This window comes from Bombina bombina, chromosome 1 (genome assembly GCF_027579735.1).
Source record: "Bombina bombina isolate aBomBom1 chromosome 1, aBomBom1.pri, whole genome shotgun sequence".
In the NCBI taxonomy this organism is placed as follows: Eukaryota; Metazoa; Chordata; class Amphibia; order Anura; family Bombinatoridae; genus Bombina; species Bombina bombina.
Genome location: NC_069499.1, coordinates 1,239,876,732 through 1,239,896,837, shown reverse-complemented (window position 1 = coordinate 1,239,896,837; position 20,106 = coordinate 1,239,876,732). Strand labels below are relative to the sequence as shown.

Sequence of the window (20,106 nt, the reverse complement as noted above, 5' to 3'; positions counted from 1 at the left end):
TACATTACAGTGAAACTTCTCTCCACATTTTCTGGATAAAATGTGCAACAACCTGTTAATGAATTGACCGCACTCCCTATAGGACCATATACAGAACACAATAAGAACATACACACCATGTTAATGTAATATAGAGCTCCAAATTATGGTGGTCGTAAGTGGAATATATCCCTTAAACATGCCCCCAATTTAGGTACAGAAAGTAGTAGTATCCTGCATGAACATTAGTGCATTAAGTGAAAGAACATAGTTTAGCATTAAACAGTTAGTGTAGTACTAAAGTTTACATTGAAGACTTAACTTCAGACTCATTAGAACTAGTTCTGGTCGCCATACTTAAGCTGCTGAATTAGAGATTGATCGATTATCCAACCCCCTCCCTAACTACATGCAAAGGTCTACTTTTGTGAGTGTTATATGTAGGGTAGTTTAGTAGAGTGTCTGTATGTACCGGCAGTGTTTCCTTTAAAGAAAGTCTGCTCACTCCAGATCTGCTCCGTTTTACTATTAATAAAGGTTGTGCGGATCCTGTTCCTCTGCCACAAAAAGGCACAATGTTTACTGTATCCTTGACAAGACATGGAGCGGTAGTCATGCGGTCTAGGTGATCAGATGATGTTTGACCATTAGAGCGTAGTGTACTCTGATCCTGGATCGTAATCTTCAGAGCTTGAGATAGCTCCATGTCCAAATGAATGTTATTCTCAAGAGCTACAGTACTCCCAGTGGTTTCCTGAGAAGAATCACCACCTATGACACTCTGTGCATCCCACACTGCGGCAGTGTGAATATCAGAGACACAGTATATGTCAGATAGTACAGGGGAATCCTCCTCCGGTTCGTTCAGCTCCACTTAGAGTAGACAAAAGGACATTAAAATGTTGCCTGAGATCTCGGTAGTGACGATCTAGGGAAAGCAGTGTACTACGTACCCAGTGCTCTATGGCGTCCATTGCGGCGGGGCAGTGTCCCATGGTGTTCTCAGATTCGTAAGATGGTGTCGTAATCCCCAAGGGGTTGTATGTGGATAATATTATCGGGCACATAATCGCAGCCGACAGGGAGCCACCAGTATGCTCAGGTCAACTCTCACTCTGAGCTCCACGTGGTCTGTAATATGGCAGCTCCTCAGCCAGACTGTGTGTGAGCTGCTGTTGGTAGGAAAATGCTCCTATTTGCCACTTCAGGTCCTCTCTCAGCTGCTTAACCCCTCAATACTGATCTATAGATTATCAGCCAGAGTTTTTCAAAATCTAGGGCGATACTGAGCGGTCTTATTATAAATTAAAGATATCGTATGAGCAGAGCTCTCTCAGTATGCGACCGCTCAGACGCCTGGCTTGCTCCGCGCAGGGGCCACCTTTTTTAACCGCTCGTTTTGCATTCAGTATCCTCTATAGCTTGGGTATTGTTTTCCCAAAAGTAATGAATGCAGCTGTGGACTCTTCCTGTTTAAGAAGAGACTTAAATTATGCTTACCTGATCATTTTCTTTTCTTCTGATGGGAAGAGGCCACAGCTCCCCGCCGGCACTGTTCATAAGGGGCAGACATATTTTTTGCGTCTTCTGGCACCTTTTTCACCCTGATATTTCTCCTATTGTACTTGTTCCGTTGGCAGAATGACTGGGGGATGAGGGAAGTGGGGGAGGTATTCAAGCCTTTGGCTGGGGTGTCTTTGCCTCCTCCTGGTGGCCAGGTTCTAAATTCCCAAAAGTAATGAATGCAGCTGTGGACTCTTCCCGTCAGAAGAAAAGAAAATTATCAGGTAAGCATAATTTAAGTTTTTAAATCTGATGACTGCAACACACTCCAAAATAAATGGGACAGTCGACTGTTTACCACTGTGTAACATCACCTTTTCTTTTAATAACACCTGAGATTTTATATTTTTTGAGCCTTTATAGCTTTTGTGTGCAATTTTTATTTTAATACGTTTTATTAGATGGTGTTATTATGAGTTTAACTATACTTTGTAATGTATTTTTGATGTGCTTTGTGCAACTTTTATGTTTTGCTTAACAGTTAACCAGAGCTCTGAAGTCACAGTAATGATTCTAGCTTGAGTGCAACTCGTAATACAAGCAGTAAGCCTGATGAGCGCAAAATCTCAAGATAAACCCCTTATCACTCGGGCGCAAACATTTGCGCTCCTCCAGTTATCTACACCTTAATTCATGGTTTATTTTGGTTACAGGGAAAATTCCCCCTGAGCGCATTAATGCTTAATTTTCTAGAGCAATTTCCACTTCTTGAGCTTTTCATAATGAGGCTTCTATTGTTCTGATTTGTAGGCAGGTACTTTGTTTTCTTTACACACTTTTGTTTTATAACTTTTGATGTTTATGCTTCTGAGGCCAGCTTTTGACAGGAATGTTCTGTGGGCTGTAGTGCCTGAGTAGTAACATCCTGCCACCACTGTTTGTCGCTCCCTATTTCATGGTGGTCTTGTGGACTTCACTCTTTGGGTATAGATTCCCACGTGTGATGACCCATAGACTCTCACCATCTGATGAAACACAACAGAATTTATGCTTACAAAATAAATGAATTTCTTTGATGATGGTGAGAGTCTACAAGCACCACCTTTTCTTTTTGTTCTGGTGGCAGCAGTACTTGTTTTGCACTTCTTTGACCGGCTTTATCTTTCCTGATTTTCTGTTTTCCTCATCTACTTGGCTATATGTATGTATGAGGATCATACCATCATGAAAAAAATTAATTTATCAGGTAAGCATACATTTTTCTCCTCTTTTATGTGTTCCCCATGACCAAATTTATCTGCTAGAGTGTATTTTTTTTTGCAAATAACTACTTTTATTTTGTCATTTGATATAATTATCTTCCGCCTAGATTACGAGTCTTGCGTTAGCCTTAAAAAGCAGTGTTGAGAGATCCCAATGCTACTTTTTAACGCCCGCTGGTATTACGAGTCTGGCAGGTACAGGTGTACCGCTCACTTTTCTTCCACGACTCGAGCTTACTGCAAATCCCCTTACGTCAATTGCGTATGCTATCTTTTGTATGGGACTTGCATAACGCCAGTATTACGAGTCTTGGAAGAAGTGAGCGGTAGACCCTCTCCTGTCAATACTCCTACCACATTTAAAAGTCAGTAGTTAAGAGTTTTATGGGCTAACACCGTAACATAAAACTCTTAACTAAAGTGCTAAAAAGTACGCTAACAACCATAAACTACCTATTAACCCCTAAACCGAGGCCCCCCCCCCCACATCGGAAACACTTTAATAAAAAGTTTAGCCCCTAATCTGCCGACCGGACATCGCCGCCACTTTAATAAATATATTAACCCCTAAACTGCCGCACTCCCGCCTCGCAAACACTAGTTACATTTTATTAACCCCTAATCTGCCATCCCTAACATCGCTGACACCTACCTACATTTATTAACCCCTAATCTGCCACCCCCAACGTCGCCGCTACTATATTAAAGGTATTAACCCCTAAAACTAAGTCTAACCCTAACACCCCCCTAACTTAAATGTAATTTAAATAAATCTAAATAAAATAACTACAATTAAATAAAGTATTCCTATTGAAAACTAAATACTTACCTATAAAATAAACCCTAAAATAGCTACAATATAACTAATAGTTACATTGTATCTAGCTTAGGGTTTATTTTTATTTTACAGGCAACTTTGTATTTATTTTAACTAGGTACAATAGTTATTAAATTGGCTGATGCAATCAGCCAATACGATTGAAGTTCAATCCTATTGGCTGATCCAATAAGCCAATAGGATTGAGCTCGCATTCTATTGGCTGTTCCAATCAGATTTTTCCTACCTTAATTCCGATTGGCTGATAGAATCCTATCAGCCAATCGGAATTCAAGGGACAACATCTTGGATGACATCATTTAAAGGAACCTTTATTCTTCACTTGGACTTCGTTTGAAGAGGATGCTCCACGTCGGCTGGATTGAAGATGGACCCGCTCCACTTCGGATGGATGAAGATAGAAGATGCCACCTGGATGAAGACTTTTGCCGGTCTGGAGGTCCTCTTCTGCCCAGATCAGATGAAGACTTCTGCCGGTCTGGAGGTCCACTTGTGCCCGGCTGGGTGAAGACGGCTCAAGGTAGTGTGATCTTCAAGGGGGTAGTGTTAGGTTTTATTAAGGGGGTATTGGGTGGGTTTTAGAGTAGGGTTGGGTGTGTGGGTGGTGGGTTTTAATGTTGGGGGGGTATTGTATTTTTTTTTACAGGTAAAAGAGCTGATTACTTTGGGGCAATGCCCCGCAAAAGGCCCTTTTAAGGGCTATTTGTAATTTAGTATAGGGTAGGGATTTTTATTATTTTGGGGGGCTTTTTTATTTTATTAGGGGGATTAGAGTAAGTGTAATTAGTTTAAAAAAATTGTAATTATTTTTTATTTTCTTTAATTTATGTTTGTTGTTTTTCGTACATTAGTTTATTTAATTTAATTGTAATTAATTGTAGGTAGTTTAGGTAATTAATTTAATTATAGTGTAGTGTCAGGGGTAATTGTAACTTAGGTTAGGATTTATTTTACAGGTAAATTTGTTTTTATTTTAGCTAGGTAGTTATTAAATAGTTAATAACTATTTAATAACTATTGTACCTAGTTAAAATAAATTCAAAGTTGCCTGTAAAATAAAAATAAATCCTAAAATAGCTACAACGTAACTATTAGTTATATTGTAGCTATCTTATGGTTTATTTTATAGGTAAGTATTTAGTTTTAAATAGGAATAATTTATTTAATTGTAGTAATTTTATTTAGTTTTTTTTTAAATTATATTTAAATTAGGGGGGTGTTAGGGTTAGACTTAGGTTTAGGGGTTAATAACTTTATTATAGTGGCGGTGACGCTTGCGGCGGCAGATTAAGAGTTAATACATTTAATATAGTTGCGGCGACGTTGGGGGGGGGCAGATTAGGGTTTAATTAATCTAATGTAGGTGTCGGCGATGTTGGGGGCAGCAGATTAGGGGTTCATAACTATAATGTAGGTGGCAGCGGTGTCCGGAGCGGCAGATTAGGGGTTAATAATATAAAGCAGGTTTCGGCGATGTCGGGGCAGATTAGGGGTTAATAAGTGTAAGATTAGGTGTGTTTAGACTCGGGGTTCAGGTTAGGGTGTTAGGTGTAGACATAAAATTCCTTTCCCCATAGGAATCAATGGGGCTGCGTAAGGTTTTTTTTCAGCCGTCTCAGCCCCATTGTTTCCTATGGGGAAATCGTTCACGAGCACGTTTAGCCAGCTTACCGCTACCGTAAGCAACGCTGGTATTGAGGTGATATGTGGAGCTAAATTTTGCTCTATGCTCACCTTTTTGCGGCTAACGCCGTGTTTAAAAAAACCTGTAATACCAGCGTTGTCTTAAGGGAGCATTAAAAAAAAAAAGGCTCGTTAGCAACTCAAGCCTTACCGACAGAAACTCGTAATCTAGGTGTTTGCTTGGTGAAACCACCATTTATACTTAAAATTTGAATACTGCATTTTTGGCCATAGAAAAGCTATGTAAAAAAAGAAATAGTATGAGAAATCAGCCTCACTGCGGGTCTTGTATCATGAGCTCAGCACATTTTGAGAGGGTGTTCATGCAGATGCTTTAAATATAATGAACTTTCATCAGCTACTTGTCTGCGTATGTTGTCCCTTTAAACAACACTTTGTCTAATGAAATAGATATGAGCATTTTCTGCACCTGTTGATCACGGATATTGTACAAGTCTTGCAAGTTACATTGGGTTGGCTGTTTTGATTTTGTGTCAAAATATGGGTTATATATAAATGTGACTGTTATCAGCACCGGAAACAACCAAAAGGCAAGGACTTTAGGATATCTGTTTAAACACTCCTGTTTTTTTGTTCCATTGTTTAGCTGTTTTACAATGCTACTGTAGGGTTTACTCCATTTTTTGCTAACTGTGTTGCAAAAAAAAAAGTAAAAAAATAAATACACTGAGACAGAGAAACTCCCATGCCTGCATTTACTTAGTAGGAAGAAAAAAATCTGTTCAGTGCAATGTGGGTTATTGTATCTGAATCATCAAAATTGCTCAGCACACTATGAGTCACATATTTGTACAAGGGAATGATTTCTGTTGCTCAGTGTGCCAGACACCAGCATACAGTTAATAATGGTTGTATCTGCAAGTGACCCGCTAGTGTTTGCTTTCAAGATTCATTACCATTGAGTGGGATGAGTGAGGTTTATGTGATTTGAATCCAATATTTTCTTTAATGAATGATCTCAGAAGATATGACTTCAGACATCACCTTCATTACTAGTGGAGGAGGGAGTCAACTAAAATATAATAGGTTCATTCGTCAGCACAACGCAGAATATTGCTTATTATGGGTTGCAGTCATTTTCAGTAAATGTCATTTTCCCAATATTTTTTCTAAAGAAATAAACTGTGTATGTGGCTTAAAGGGACAGTAAGCACTTTGAGATTTTTATACAAAATGTTTAGTAATGCATAATAAAACAACTTTACAAAATGAATTCACTATTTATGTCTTGGTCCCCTAGCCAGCATTTACCAGACAAGACCTTCCTTTCCCAGGGGTGCATGGACAAAACGTACCAGGCCCCTTTGATCTTAAAAAAAGCTTAACTGTTTTCTCTCTTGTCATTCTTAGTTCTGTTGATCATAGTATGGGAAGCGCTGGGTCCTCTTCTCAGTATCGATTTGGTGATTTTGGTTTCCCACCTAAGGTGCTGCTTGTAGGTCTGCCTTAGGCTAAAGTAATTCCAGGGTTCAGGAGACACTGATAACCCTCTATAGGGTTAAGGCAGGGCAGTTAGTGCTTCCATTCTCTACCAAGGTTTTTTTTCATATGGGCCCCCCATTTACCTGGATTGACCTGCTGCTAGGGTAACATATAGGCATATATGCCCCTATATGAGTTACTGTGCTCCAGGAGGGCTTGTAATCAGAGTCATGGAGCATTCTCTGCTTTGGATACCAAACAGTTGCAACATTTACCTAGTAAGTCCTCTATGCACACTAGAAATTGTTATCTCCTTCAATTGACATTAAATACTGATGAGGTTTTTAATTGAGAAACACGTCGCTTGTTATAATTAAACCTTTTTTTTTTTTTTTACATTATTCTCTATTTTGAGTATTATTCTTTCACTCTCAATGCACATAGAAAGAGGAGTATTTATTCACCCCCTGTAGTCATGTATCGGACAGGCAAGTAGTATGTGAAACCCGGAGCTGCCTTGGAGTTTTCTAGCAAAACCAGACTAGGTGTGGAGGGAGACCTGAGTGAGCAGTCGAGCTAGGCATCTGAGAAGTCCTAGCCTGTATATATGGCACCTAAAGGTGCTATCACTTTGTGAGTGGGTTCTTTATACTATTGTTGGTGGACTGTTAAGAAGATATTATGCTATATGACGCCCCATTGTGTTTGCTGTTGTTGTAGGAATTACCATGGGGATCTGACCAGGCCAAGGATCATGGAGCGGCCTGGGCTGTCTTTTTCTTCAAGTTACAGATTTGCACCTTATTGGAGGACTTTTGATACAAACTGATAAAGTTATACATTTTGATTGTTTGAAATATATATATATACAATCTTTATTTTCTGTTGACAAGCACCCCATACAGATAGGTTTTATATCTGTGTTTTTTTACAATGTGGCTCTTCTTTTTGGAGTCATGTCTTTGGTTGAAGAAGTAAGAAAACAAGGAATATTATTTCTACATTATTTTGATGACTTGCTGTTAATTGCAGAATCTGAAAGTCAAGCACTGCTTCATGTACACAAATCCTTTCATATGCTGCAGAAGATTGGTTGGCTAATCAATTGGTAGGTAAGACAATTATGTCCTACAAGCAGTTTTTCTGGGAGCATTTTTCTATACCAGTTGTGGCATTGTCTCTCTTCGACAACAAAAGATCGAAGATGTAATCGCTTATTGACCAAATCTCTTAACCCGCAGTCACCTATGAGCAAGAGAGTGAATGAAGTTTTTGGGAAAACAGGCATAAACAATACATATGTTAAAATTGACTTGTTGGAGAATGAGGTATTTTCAAGTCTTTTTTTTTCACAACTGTTAGAACAAAAATCTTCCTTTATCTCAGCAAATTATTTTTCCAAAGTCCATGTATCCACATCTGAAATGGTGGCTTCAAAAAATAAATCTGTCTCAGGGATACAGGCTCACAGAACTACAATATATAAAGGTAGGAACAGACTCCAGTCATGGTTGGGGAGGGGACTATGCCAGGATTATCAAGTCCAAGGAAGACAGAGCAGGAAGCAGTCTGTTCTTCCATTTAATATATTAGAGATCACAGCAATTATTCAATAATTGCAAGCCTTTCGTCACACACTTCAGAGTCAAACAGAAAAGATGTTGCCAGACAACAGGAGAACAATTGTATACATCAAGTTTCAAAGAGGAACAACAAGCATAACAGACCTTCATGCAATAGTTCCAATTTTCTTTAGACTTTAGTTCCGATTACAGAAGTTCATCTTCCAGGTCATGCCAATGTTGAAGCAGATTATCCGACCAGATTGGAAATATCTGTAATGTAAAGTAGAGACTTCATAAGTTAGTCTTTCAAAGAATTGTCAAGATGTGAGGCCTTCCAGAAGTGAACATGATGGCCACCTGTTGCCATTTCTCATCTCCAGGATCAATGGGAATAGATATATTCACAAAGACCTGGGACTTTCTGTTAATTTATGAGTTCCCTTCAATCCCTCACATTCCTCATCTGCTGAAACAAATAAGAAAGGAGCTTGTAAAATATATTGAGATATAGGCCAAGGTGGCCCTGATTTCCATTGCTTCAACAGCTTGCAATTCAACCTCCATGTTTTTTTCCAGTATTCAAAGCATCAGGGGCCTCTACCTCATCTATATCCTTGTAAACTGCAATTAGTGGCTTGTTCATTCTTTAGAAATGTCCTGGGCTGGTCTCATTTCCCAGTCCAGCCCTGTATTCAGTTATGTAATCTACTTTATTTTCTGCACAATGGCTTTAAGCAGCCACTTGCTGATGACTTTCAGCAGCCACTTGGAAATTCTAAGTTTCTGTAATCTCTGCAGTCTCAGGAATTCACTGGGCACAGGATCCTATTGTCATAAAGATTAAACTTTAGCACACACTGAGCACAGAAGACACCACTTCCCTTACTTCCCTGATAACAACAGATGAAATTATAAAGTTCATCCAGAACATGAAAGTAGGAAAAGCTCCAGGCCCAGATGGCTTTACAGCCAGGTTTTACAAAGCCTTCCATCCCCTTATTGCTCCCATCCTTTGCAGGTTCTTCCAGGAGATTATCTCAGGACAACCTTTTAATCCAGAATTTCTAGAAGCGGTGATAATCACGATTTTAAAACCAGGTAAATTTCCAGACCTTTGTAGCAGCTATCACCCTATCTCATTGATTAATCTTGACACAAAGATTTATGCCAAACTCCTAGCCAATAGAATCTCAAAGATTATCCCTCCTCTGATAGGGAATGATCAGGTAGGCTTTATTCCAAATAGTGAGGGTGCGGACGCGACTAAAAGAATACTTGATATCCTTTATGAGGCTTCTCACGGGGATGCCCCTTTCCTGGCCCTGTCGCTTGATGCCGAAAAAGCATTTGACAGGGTCAGGTGGGATTATCTATGGGAAACTATGAGATCTTTCCAATTCCCTAGCTCTTTTATCTCCACGGTTAAGGCCCTCTATAAACATCCCGCGGCTATTGTCAAAGGAGTAGGATTTCAGTCCACCAAATTTTCGGTGGCAAACGGCACCAGACAAGGCTGCCCTCTATCACCCCTCTTATTTGCACTTGCCATAGAACCCCTCGCCCAATCTATTAGACATGACTCCCATACCAGGGGCCTCACAGTAGGCTCCCACACTCACAAACTGTCCCTCTATGCAGATGACATCACCCTGTTCCTGACGTCTCCTATAGAATCCCTTCCTGCAGTTTTTACCATCTTGAGGCAGTTTGTTAGGCTTAGCTTACAAGCTTAATATCTCCAAAACAGAAGCTCTTCCTATAACTATATCTCCTACAGACCTCAACTTTCTACAGAAAAGCCGCCTCTTTCAGTGGCGAAAAACCTCTCTTAAAATCTTAGGCACTTTTCTCAGCCTGGACCCCTCTATAACAATAGCTCAGAACTACTACGACCGCCTCCCGGAATTCGGGAAGTTACTTGAGTCCTGGGAGTTCTGGGAGATTTCCTGGACAGGGTGTATCTCGGTGGTTAAGATGTCCTTCCTCCCCAAGATCACATATCTTTTCAGATCTATTCCCTACAACATCCCTAGGACTCTTCAAGAAAACACAAGGTTTGCAACCGCACTACACAAGTACAAGGGTAGTGCCTATGTATATCTACTGTAGGTTCAAATGTAGATATAGGCTGGGGTGCTTATGCAAAAATCAGAGATTCAGAAAAAACTTGAGCCAAAAATATAGATTCCATATCCATATCTTACAGTATGTGAAAACTGCAAACATATAATATCTCACAATAGATATTCTAAATTGCAGAACTTAAATAGTAGGTGGATAATGCTCCTAGACTGATAATTGGGGAATTTATTCCAATAAGTACTGTCTATATATAGTTCTATCAATAGATATACAGTGGACAAATAGATACAATTATACACTATACAGCAAGTAATCAGCAAATCAATACAATAACTACCCACCATTATTTCCCTATAATAGCTATATTAAACAAGGGAATTCAGGGGTCACAAATTCCCCCTAAGAGAGTAATTATTGGAATCAAAGATACATATATACACTGCGAGATACAGTAATAGATATACTTGACAGACAAGGATACCCAACTGTCCAATATTTTGGACATCATCATAATCAGGTATCCTAGCAACGATACACATTTTTCCAAGTGGTTACTCTCTCAAGATTGCACAGTTAATATTAGTATAGCCCAATCTCTATCAGAATATGCTCTATGTCAATTTGTGTTTTTAAATTGTATGTGGAATTTTGTTTTTAAGTGTTGAAATAAAAGTTAGATTTTAATTTAAGCATCACGTCGCCCCACACTCACAACATTCCTACTCCAGATCTTGAACCATATATAGGGGATAGGAAGTGCTAAATATATGCATCCTATACCGAGCCATTAATCTATATTTTTGGCTCAAGTTGTTTCTGAATCCCTAGGACTCTACTGAATAGATTTCAGAGTCTGATCACAGCATACGTGTGGAAGGATAAGAGACCCAGAACCTCGGGTCGTACTTTGGAAAAGTCGATACCACAGGGAGGACTTGCCTTACCAAATGTAATCTATGATTACAATGCTGCCAGGCTATCACATGTTATAAGATGGAATGATCCTGAAAGGCAATTAAAGTGGTATGCTCTGGAAACTTCATTGCTACCTCTAGGTATACACTTGCGACATTCAATTTTCAAACACGCACTCCAATTTTGGGATCAATTAAGGCACAACACAGTCATCTCCCCTCACCCATCTCCCATGCTTACTATCTCAGGGGTGCTTTTTTGTCTCCCAGACTCCCATCCAGACCTCTGGCCACAACTCCAATCACTGCGAGTTACAGACATATATGACACTGACATATGGCTCTCCCATCCTGCTATATGCACCAAATTCCATCTCCCCCCTAGACTATCCTTTGAAGGTTACCGCTTGAGCTCACGACTACGTACATGGGGTTACCCTAAACAGTCTCTCTGACCTCTGACAACTTGGGAAACAGCATGGCAGGGGGCACACAACATCAAACATCTACTTTCCTTTCACTATAGTCTACTCACCAATTCACACCCCCCTATAAAATACCACAACATCAGGAATGGGAGAGAGAAATTGGGTTTACCACTGCTATAGATGTGTGGAATGATAGAATTCTGACTACTAAAAAACTCCTTCACTGCACCACCCTATGGGAACTTCATTATAAAATCCTAGTGCGCTGGCACCTTGTCCCAATCACTCTACATAGGATTTTCCCGTCACAGTCTCCTGAATGCTGGAGAAACTGTAGAGCTATTGGTACAGCCCTTCACATATGGTGGACCTGCATAGTAATCCAACCATTATGGAGGAAAGTCTATGCACTCCTTCAATCAATTGGTCTCGCTCCTCCCTTTACCCCAGAAGTATCTCTTTTACACATGCAGATTCCCAGCCTCACCCCACCCAATGAAGCCCTTACAATATACGTCCTCATGGCCACGAAACTTACTCTAGCGAGAGCTTGGAAAGAAAAAAGACCGCCCTCTCTCTCACAAATTATCTCCACTGTGCACTATATTGGACAAATGGAACAGTACTCTTATAGAGTTCTGGATAAGGCTGATACTTTTCAAGAGATCTGGTCCCCATGGCTCTTACAATTCCCGAACTGGAACACTAGCCCCAAACCTCCTATTTAAATTTATTTCTAGTCACCCCATCCCCTTTTTTTTTTTTTTTTTCTTCTCCTTCAGTAAATACTACGTCGCTCTACACATCGCACACCCTCGGATACACCTACCTGAATATCCCTAATAGATATAACTACCACATACATTACCTATCTAAACTACCTACATAAAAGAGACTCTTACTCAAGCACTGCTTTTCCTTTATCTCGTCTCCTTATTTTTGTCTCAATAAAAATTTTATTTAAAAAAAAACAAAAAACAAAAAAACCTTAGCACACACAAAGCCTACGATTAAGGCACAAGTTCCTTCCTGGGATCTTCTATGGTTCTCAATGATCACATGAAATCACCTTTTAAGCTGCTTAAAGGATCACTAAACACAGTAAAATAGCATCATCAATAAATTCATAATAAATAGACAATGCAAAAGCATTTAGTTCAAATTTCACATGAGTAGTAGATTTTTTTCTGACAAATTAATCAGTTAATTTTATTTTCATTCCCAGTCCAGTATGTGACAGCTGTCAGCCAATCACAAAAGGCATACGTATATTCTGTGAATCTTGCACATGCTCAGATAAAGATAAAGTTATTCCTCTAAAGACATTGGGGCATATGTATCAAGCTCTGTATGGAGCTTGATGGCCTGTGTTTCTGGCGCGTCAGCAGTTATGAAGCAGGAGTCACAAAGACCCCTGCTCCATAACCTGTCCACCTGCTCTGAGCAGGCGGACAGACATCCCCGGAAATCAACCCGATCGAGTACGATCGGGTTGATTGACACCCCCTGCTGGCGGCCCATTGGCCGCGAGTCTGCAGGGGGCGGCGTTGCACCAGCAGCTCTTGTGAGCTGCTGGTGCAATGCTGAATACGGCGAGCGTATTGCGCGCTGTATTCAGCGAAGTCTGGCGGACCTGATCCGCACTGTCGGATCAGGTCCGCCAGACTTTGATAACTAGAGGCCATTGTCTTACCTTCTTTTGCCTCACAGGAGAAATTGATAGATGGGAAACCATTATATACCCTGGATGTTGTACGATTCTTGCATAACTATTTAGACAGAACTAAAGATTGTAGATGGTCAAGAGGCTTTTTGTGATTCCTTCAGGACCAATGAAAGGTCAACCTCCAGCCAAAATGACAATATTTTATTGTTTGCTATATTTCACAAGCATATCAGTTACAGTAGTTGCAAGTTCCAGACTATCTTATGCCACATTTAAGGCAATAGCAACATCCTGGGCACTACAAAAGTGTTGCTTCACTTTAAGATGTTATATCAGGTTGCAGCCTGGAAAATTTCATATATTTTTATTTCACATTATAAATTATATGTGGTTTAGTCATCATTTGCCAGGTTTTGCAGCATAATTTGTGTTAGTTTGTCTTATTTACCCACATTGTTTTACTTATATTTGGCACTCATCTCACCTGGTAAGTGGTGGCCAAGATAATTAGAAATTATATCATAAAAATAGAAGTATCTCTTTTACACATGCAGATTCCCAGCCTCACCCCACCCAATGAAGCCCTTACAATATACGTCCTCATGGCCACGAAACTTACTCTAGCGAGAGCTTGGAAAGAAAAAAGACCGCCCTCTCTCTCACAAATTATCTCCACTGTGCACTATATTGGACAAATGGAACAGTACTCTTATAGAGTTCTGGATAAGGCTGATACTTTTCAAGAGATCTGGTCCCCATGGCTCTTACAATTCCCGAACTGGAACACTAGCCCCAAACCTCCTATTTAAATTTATTTCTAGTCACCCCATCCCCTTTTTTTTTTTTTTTTTTTCTCCTTCAGTAAATACTACGTCGCTCTACACATCGCACACCCTCGGATACACCTACCTGAATATCCCTAATAGATATAACTACCACATACATTACCTATCTAAACTACCTACATAAAAGAGACTCTTACTCAAGCACTGCTTTTCCTTTATCTCGTCTCCTTATTTTTGTCTCAATAAAAATTTTATTTAAAAAAAAACAAAAAACAAAAAAACCTTAGCACACACAAAGCCTACGATTAAGGCACAAGTTCCTTCCTGGGATCTTCTATGGTTCTCAATGATCACATGAAATCACCTTTTAAGCTGCTTAAAGGATCACTAAACACAGTAAAATAGCATCATCAATAAATTCATAATAAATAGACAATGCAAAAGCATTTAGTTCAAATTTCACATGAGTAGTAGATTTTTTTCTGACAAATTAATCAGTTAATTTTATTTTCATTCCCAGTCCAGTATGTGACAGCTGTCAGCCAATCACAAAAGGCATACGTATATTCTGTGAATCTTGCACATGCTCAGATAAAGATAAAGTTATTCCTCTAAAGACATTGGGGCATATGTATCAAGCTCTGTATGGAGCTTGATGGCCTGTGTTTCTGGCGCGTCAGCAGTTATGAAGCAGGAGTCACAAAGACCCCTGCTCCATAACCTGTCCACCTGCTCTGAGCAGGCGGACAGACATCCCCGGAAATCAACCCGATCGAGTACGATCGGGTTGATTGACACCCCCTGCTGGCGGCCCATTGGCCGCGAGTCTGGAGGGGGCGGCGTTGCACCAGCAGCTCTTGTGAGCTGCTGGTGCAATGCTGAATACGGCAAGCGTATTGCGCGCTGTATTCAGCGAAGTCTGGCGGACCTGATCCGCACTGTCGGATCAGGTCCGCCAGACTTTGATAACTAGAGGCCATTGTCTTACCTTCTTTTGCCTCACAGGAGAAATTGATAGATGGGAAACCATTATATACCCTGGATGTTGTACGATTCTTGCATAACTATTTAGACAGAACTAAAGATTGTAGATGGTCAAGAGGCTTTTTGTGATTCCTTCAGGACCAATGAAAGGTCAACCTCCAGCCAAAATGACAATATTTTATTGTTTGCTATATTTCACAAGCATATCAGTTACATTAGTTGCAAGTTCCAGACTATCTTATGCCACATTTAAGGCAATAGCAACATCCTGGGCACTACAAAAGTGTTGCTTCACTTTAAGATGTTATATCAGGTTGCAGCCTGGAAAATTTCATATATTTTTATTTCACATTATAAATTATATGTGGTTTAGTCATCATTTGCCAGGTTTTGCAGCATAATTTGTGTTAGTTTGTCTTATTTACCCACATTGTTTTACTTATATTTGGCACTCATCTCACCTGGTAAGTGGTGGCCAAGATAATTAGAAATTATATCATAAAAATAGAATTTTATTGACCTATGTCATAGCCAACACTTACCAGGGAGTTCCATACCCTATTCTCTGTCACAAATGACAAGGTAGGAAACAGTTTAGCTTTTATAGAGGGAAAAGGGGCATGGTTACATTTTTGTACAGGCACCCTGAGAAGGAAAGCTCTCACCTTGGCTAGAATATAGGCCAATATATAGACATTCTTATTTTTATAATATAATGTCTGGGTTTTGACCCCTTTCATGTAATTTAGCTTTTTTAATTCTCAGAGCTGGAAATATACATGTTTAACATCTCAAAGCTAACCCTGCCACATATTTCCACCTAAGTGACTTTAACAGATGAAAACCCATTAAATGTGATAAATAAAACGTTAATTTCATTCATTTGCAGTAAAGATATATGGAAGTTAAAATTAAAGGGACGTGAAACCCAAACTTTCTCCAGCAGCTTGATCTCACAAAACCGGGTTGTTGCTTTGCAGAAAAAAAATCATACTTTAATTCAAGACCAGATCAACAGAAAATACCCTTATTTAGGTGAAACTAAATTAAATGACTTGCCACATTGCCCTATTTGTATCATTCCTATCTACATTTAGTCAGTTGGCATATTAATCAAGAATATATTATGCTATGCTCACGTCAGGCAATCTGTCATTACAAACTGGCACCTCACTAGGGATAGAAGAACTATTTGGGTAGGGGAAACACTTAAAGGACAATTGAACGCAATTTAATTGCTTAGTCAACAAAAGTATAATAAAAAGACAATGCAAAATCACTTAGTTTGACTTTAAAATGAGTAGTAGATTTATTTTCTGACAAATTTCAAAGTTGGTTAAGATGTCCTTTCCCACTGCATCATGTGACAGTCATCAGCCAATCACAAAATGTATATACGTATATTCTGTGAATTCTTGCACATGCTCAGTAGAAGCTGGTGACTCAGAAAGTGCATATAAAAGATGTGCATATTTGAGGTAATGAAAGCAAATTGGAAAGTTGTTTAAAATTGTGTGTTCTATCTGAATCATGATAGCTTCACTTTGACCAGATGATAGAACAAATACATAGGGGCCTATCTATCAAGCTCCGAACGGAGCTTGAGGGCCCGTGTTTCTGGCGAGTCTTCAGACTCGCCAGAAACACAAGTTATGGAGCAGCGGTCACAAAGACCGCTGCTCCATAACCCTGTCCCTCTGCTCTGAGCAGGTGGACAGGAATCGCCGGAATTCAACCCGATCAAGTACGATCGTGTTGATTGACACCCCCTGCTGGCGGCCCATTGGCCGCGAGTCTGCAGGGGGCGGCGTTGCACCAGCACCTCACAAGAGCATATTGCTCTCTGCATTCAGCGATGTCTTGCGGACATTTGATAAATACGCCCCATAGGGAGTATTTATATTGTAGTAACTCTCTATATCTCACTGTACTGAACAGCAGGAATTTGTTTTCCTCTCTTTTTCTACTGCAGGCTGCAATCTGACCAACAGGAGGGCACATATGTGACTATCAAGGATTCTAGCACAGCAGCTTTCTCTCTGCCTTCACTCTCCTCTCTTGGCATTCCCATTCCAAATGAGGGCATCGTGGATCTGAGGGCAAGTGTTAACTATTCTTAAGAAAGTGATTGAAGGAATATGTTGTCATCATGTAGCAAGATACTCAAGCTAAGGCTAAACCTACAGATAAGGTGCAAATCACTGCTCTGTGGATGGCTGAGAATGAGGAGTTAATAACTGCTTATTTGTGAGAAATACAGTATATAGGAATCAAGTATGATATAAAATGTGCAGGATGTAGTTGGGGATGCCAAATATCTAGGCCTAGGACAGCACAAAACCTAAATATCACACTGAAAATGACTGGTTTCCTAAATGATGTCAAATTTGTGGCAGCTGTAAGTTTAAACTCGTATTAAACATGAAATGCTCTGTAAAATGGTATCTGACTGGAGCAGGGGGAGAAAAGGGAATCCTGAAAAATAAAAAAAATAGAGAAAATGGTTAATGAATAGATGAGGAGGCATGAAGAACTGATAATAATAATTAAGAAATCTCACTAGTTCTAATGGTAGAATTAACAGTACAATTAAAAGCTACAATATTTAACAAGAGCAAACAGAAATGTACAAAAAAGCAACAAATAACTCTCCCTAGAACATATCTCAAGCGTGACAGCGTAAGAAGGTTAGGCCCCTGCATCAACAAGATTATGAAGTACTAGCATAGATAAATAGGTTTTATTTATTGTCAATTTTTCTACTTCTGGTTTTATGGACCCTAATTGTTAACTATGTACTGTCATCTAGTGGACAACTAAAATAACTGCACTATATAGAACAACTAAAACTAAAGAACTTTTATTAGGGAAATTATGGTTATCAAGTAGAATAAAGGCTATGGCCTCTAGTTATCAAGCCGTCAACCGCAAATACGCTGGAATTCCGCAGCGTATTTGTGGCGAGGCTGATTCGCTGTAGTTATCAAGCCTTATAGCCCGGCAAGAGTAGAATCTAGTGACGTAACATACGATCTGCCGGACTCAGTCCGACACAGATCGATGGTTACATCACTACAGATGTTCCGAACGCAAGACTACTTTTGCTAGTTATCAAAGAACAACCAGGTAGATTTGTAATTATTTTAACTAGGTAGCTATTAAATAGTTATTAACTATTTAATAGCTATTGTACCTAGTTAAAATAAATACAAACTTGTCTGTAAAATAAAAATAAACCCTAAAATAGCTACAATGTAATTATTAATTATATTGTAGCTATCTTAGGGTTTATTTTATAGGTAAGTATTTAGTTTTAAATAGGATTAATTTATTTAATTATAGGAATATTTATTTAGATTAATTTAAATAATATTTAAGTTAGGGGGGTGTTAGGGTTAGACTTAGGTTTTGGGGTTAATTCATTTAATATATTGGCGACGGTGTAGGGGGGTAGATTAGGGGTTAATCAATGTACTGTAGGTGGAGGCGGTGTAGGGGGGGCAGGATAGTGGTTAATAAATGTAATTTAGGTGGCGGAGGGCTCCGGGTGTGGCGGTTTAGGGATTAAACAATTTATTTATTTATTTGCGGCGGGGTCCAGGATCGGCAGGATAGAGGTTAATAACTTTATGTAGGTGGCAGCGTTATAGGGGGCGGAAGATTAGGGGTTAATAGGTATAATGTAGGTGGGGGCGGGGTCCGGGAGCGGCGGTTTAGGGGTTCATATATTTATTATAGTTGCGGCGGGTCCAGGAGCGGCGGTTTAGGGGTTAATAGGTTTATTTAGGTGCGGGGGGCTCCGGGAGCGGCGGTTTAGGGGGTAAAACAGTATAGTATAGTGTGGGTGCTTAGTGACAGGCTAGCAAGAAAGCTGCAAAGAAGCCGATGAGCAGCGAGATTGATGATTGTCAGTTAACAACAGTCAGCTGCTCATCGCACCGTACTTGGTGCGTGGCTTCTTGACAGCTTTCTTGATAACTTTGGCGAAACTATTCAGGTCCGCGGCAGCGATGTTAGGCGAGCTTAGGCGAGTGTATTGGGCCGGCGAATGCAGGTAAATATGGAGCTTCATAACTAGAGGCCTATATATATGTTAGACTTTGATTTGTTACAACTGTTTATCTTATTTATTCTGTATCACTATTTACAGCAATGTACAGCAATTACTCAGCCAGAAATGGAACTGATGTGAAAGTGACATCCATTTTTGTATTCTGGCTCCAGTTTTGCAACAGGATCACAATCAAATAGATCATATTTATTGACAGCTTGTGTTTTGTGTGTTAATAAATAATAAAGGTTTTTCCTTACAACTAGTCACAATAACAGTGCTGGTAATTAGTTTTCGATGCTTGTTGCAATAACACTGGTACCTAAATAGCATAGATAATGCTGTTATTGCCTTGTACAATAATAAGGGTGACCATATTGCCACTTTAAAAAGGGACACATATGAAAAATACATAAGTCGGGGCTTTTTTTCAGGGCTGTTTAAAGAAATTTTCTGTATAAGAACCCTGACATATGTATTTTTCATATGTGTCCCTTTAACCTCTTAAGGACATATGACGGAATTTTTCCGTCATAAAACAATTGAGCAAACTGAAAGCTGTGTCCTTAAAGGGTTAATATTCTCCTCATAAAAATAAACCCCAAATGATACCCTCCCAAACCTAACTAACTCTTGTGGCATTCCCTGCTGTGGTTGTCTCCCTGCTGCAATTAACCTTTACTAGGACCCCCTAACCCTAACTACAACCCCTCCTGTGTAATTTCCCATAACCATTCCTGCCCAGGCCCAATCACAACCCATTTCCACTAGCTTATTCCCTTTACCACAATGTTTCCCAAAACACTTATAAGTCTGCATCTTCCTGATCCCATCCCAGCAATAAATATTTTGGGCTAGATTACGATTGGAGCGCAAACATGTTTGCGCCAGAATGATAAGTGGTATATTGCGAGTGTTTGCCC

The 20,106-nt window shown here is 39.6% G+C and overlaps 1 protein-coding gene across 1 annotated transcript in view; it reads left to right on the top strand.

Moving 5' to 3' along the window:
• LOC128647972 (polycystic kidney disease protein 1-like 2) overlaps positions 1-20,106 on the top strand; it is a 543,684-nt gene that overhangs the window by 254,770 nt on the left and 268,808 nt on the right. Inside the window, exon 20 of the mRNA XM_053700651.1 lies at positions 17,105-17,231. Coding sequence (XP_053556626.1) covers positions 17,105-17,231 — 127 coding nt within the window. The remainder of the gene's footprint in view (positions 1-17,104; positions 17,232-20,106) is intronic.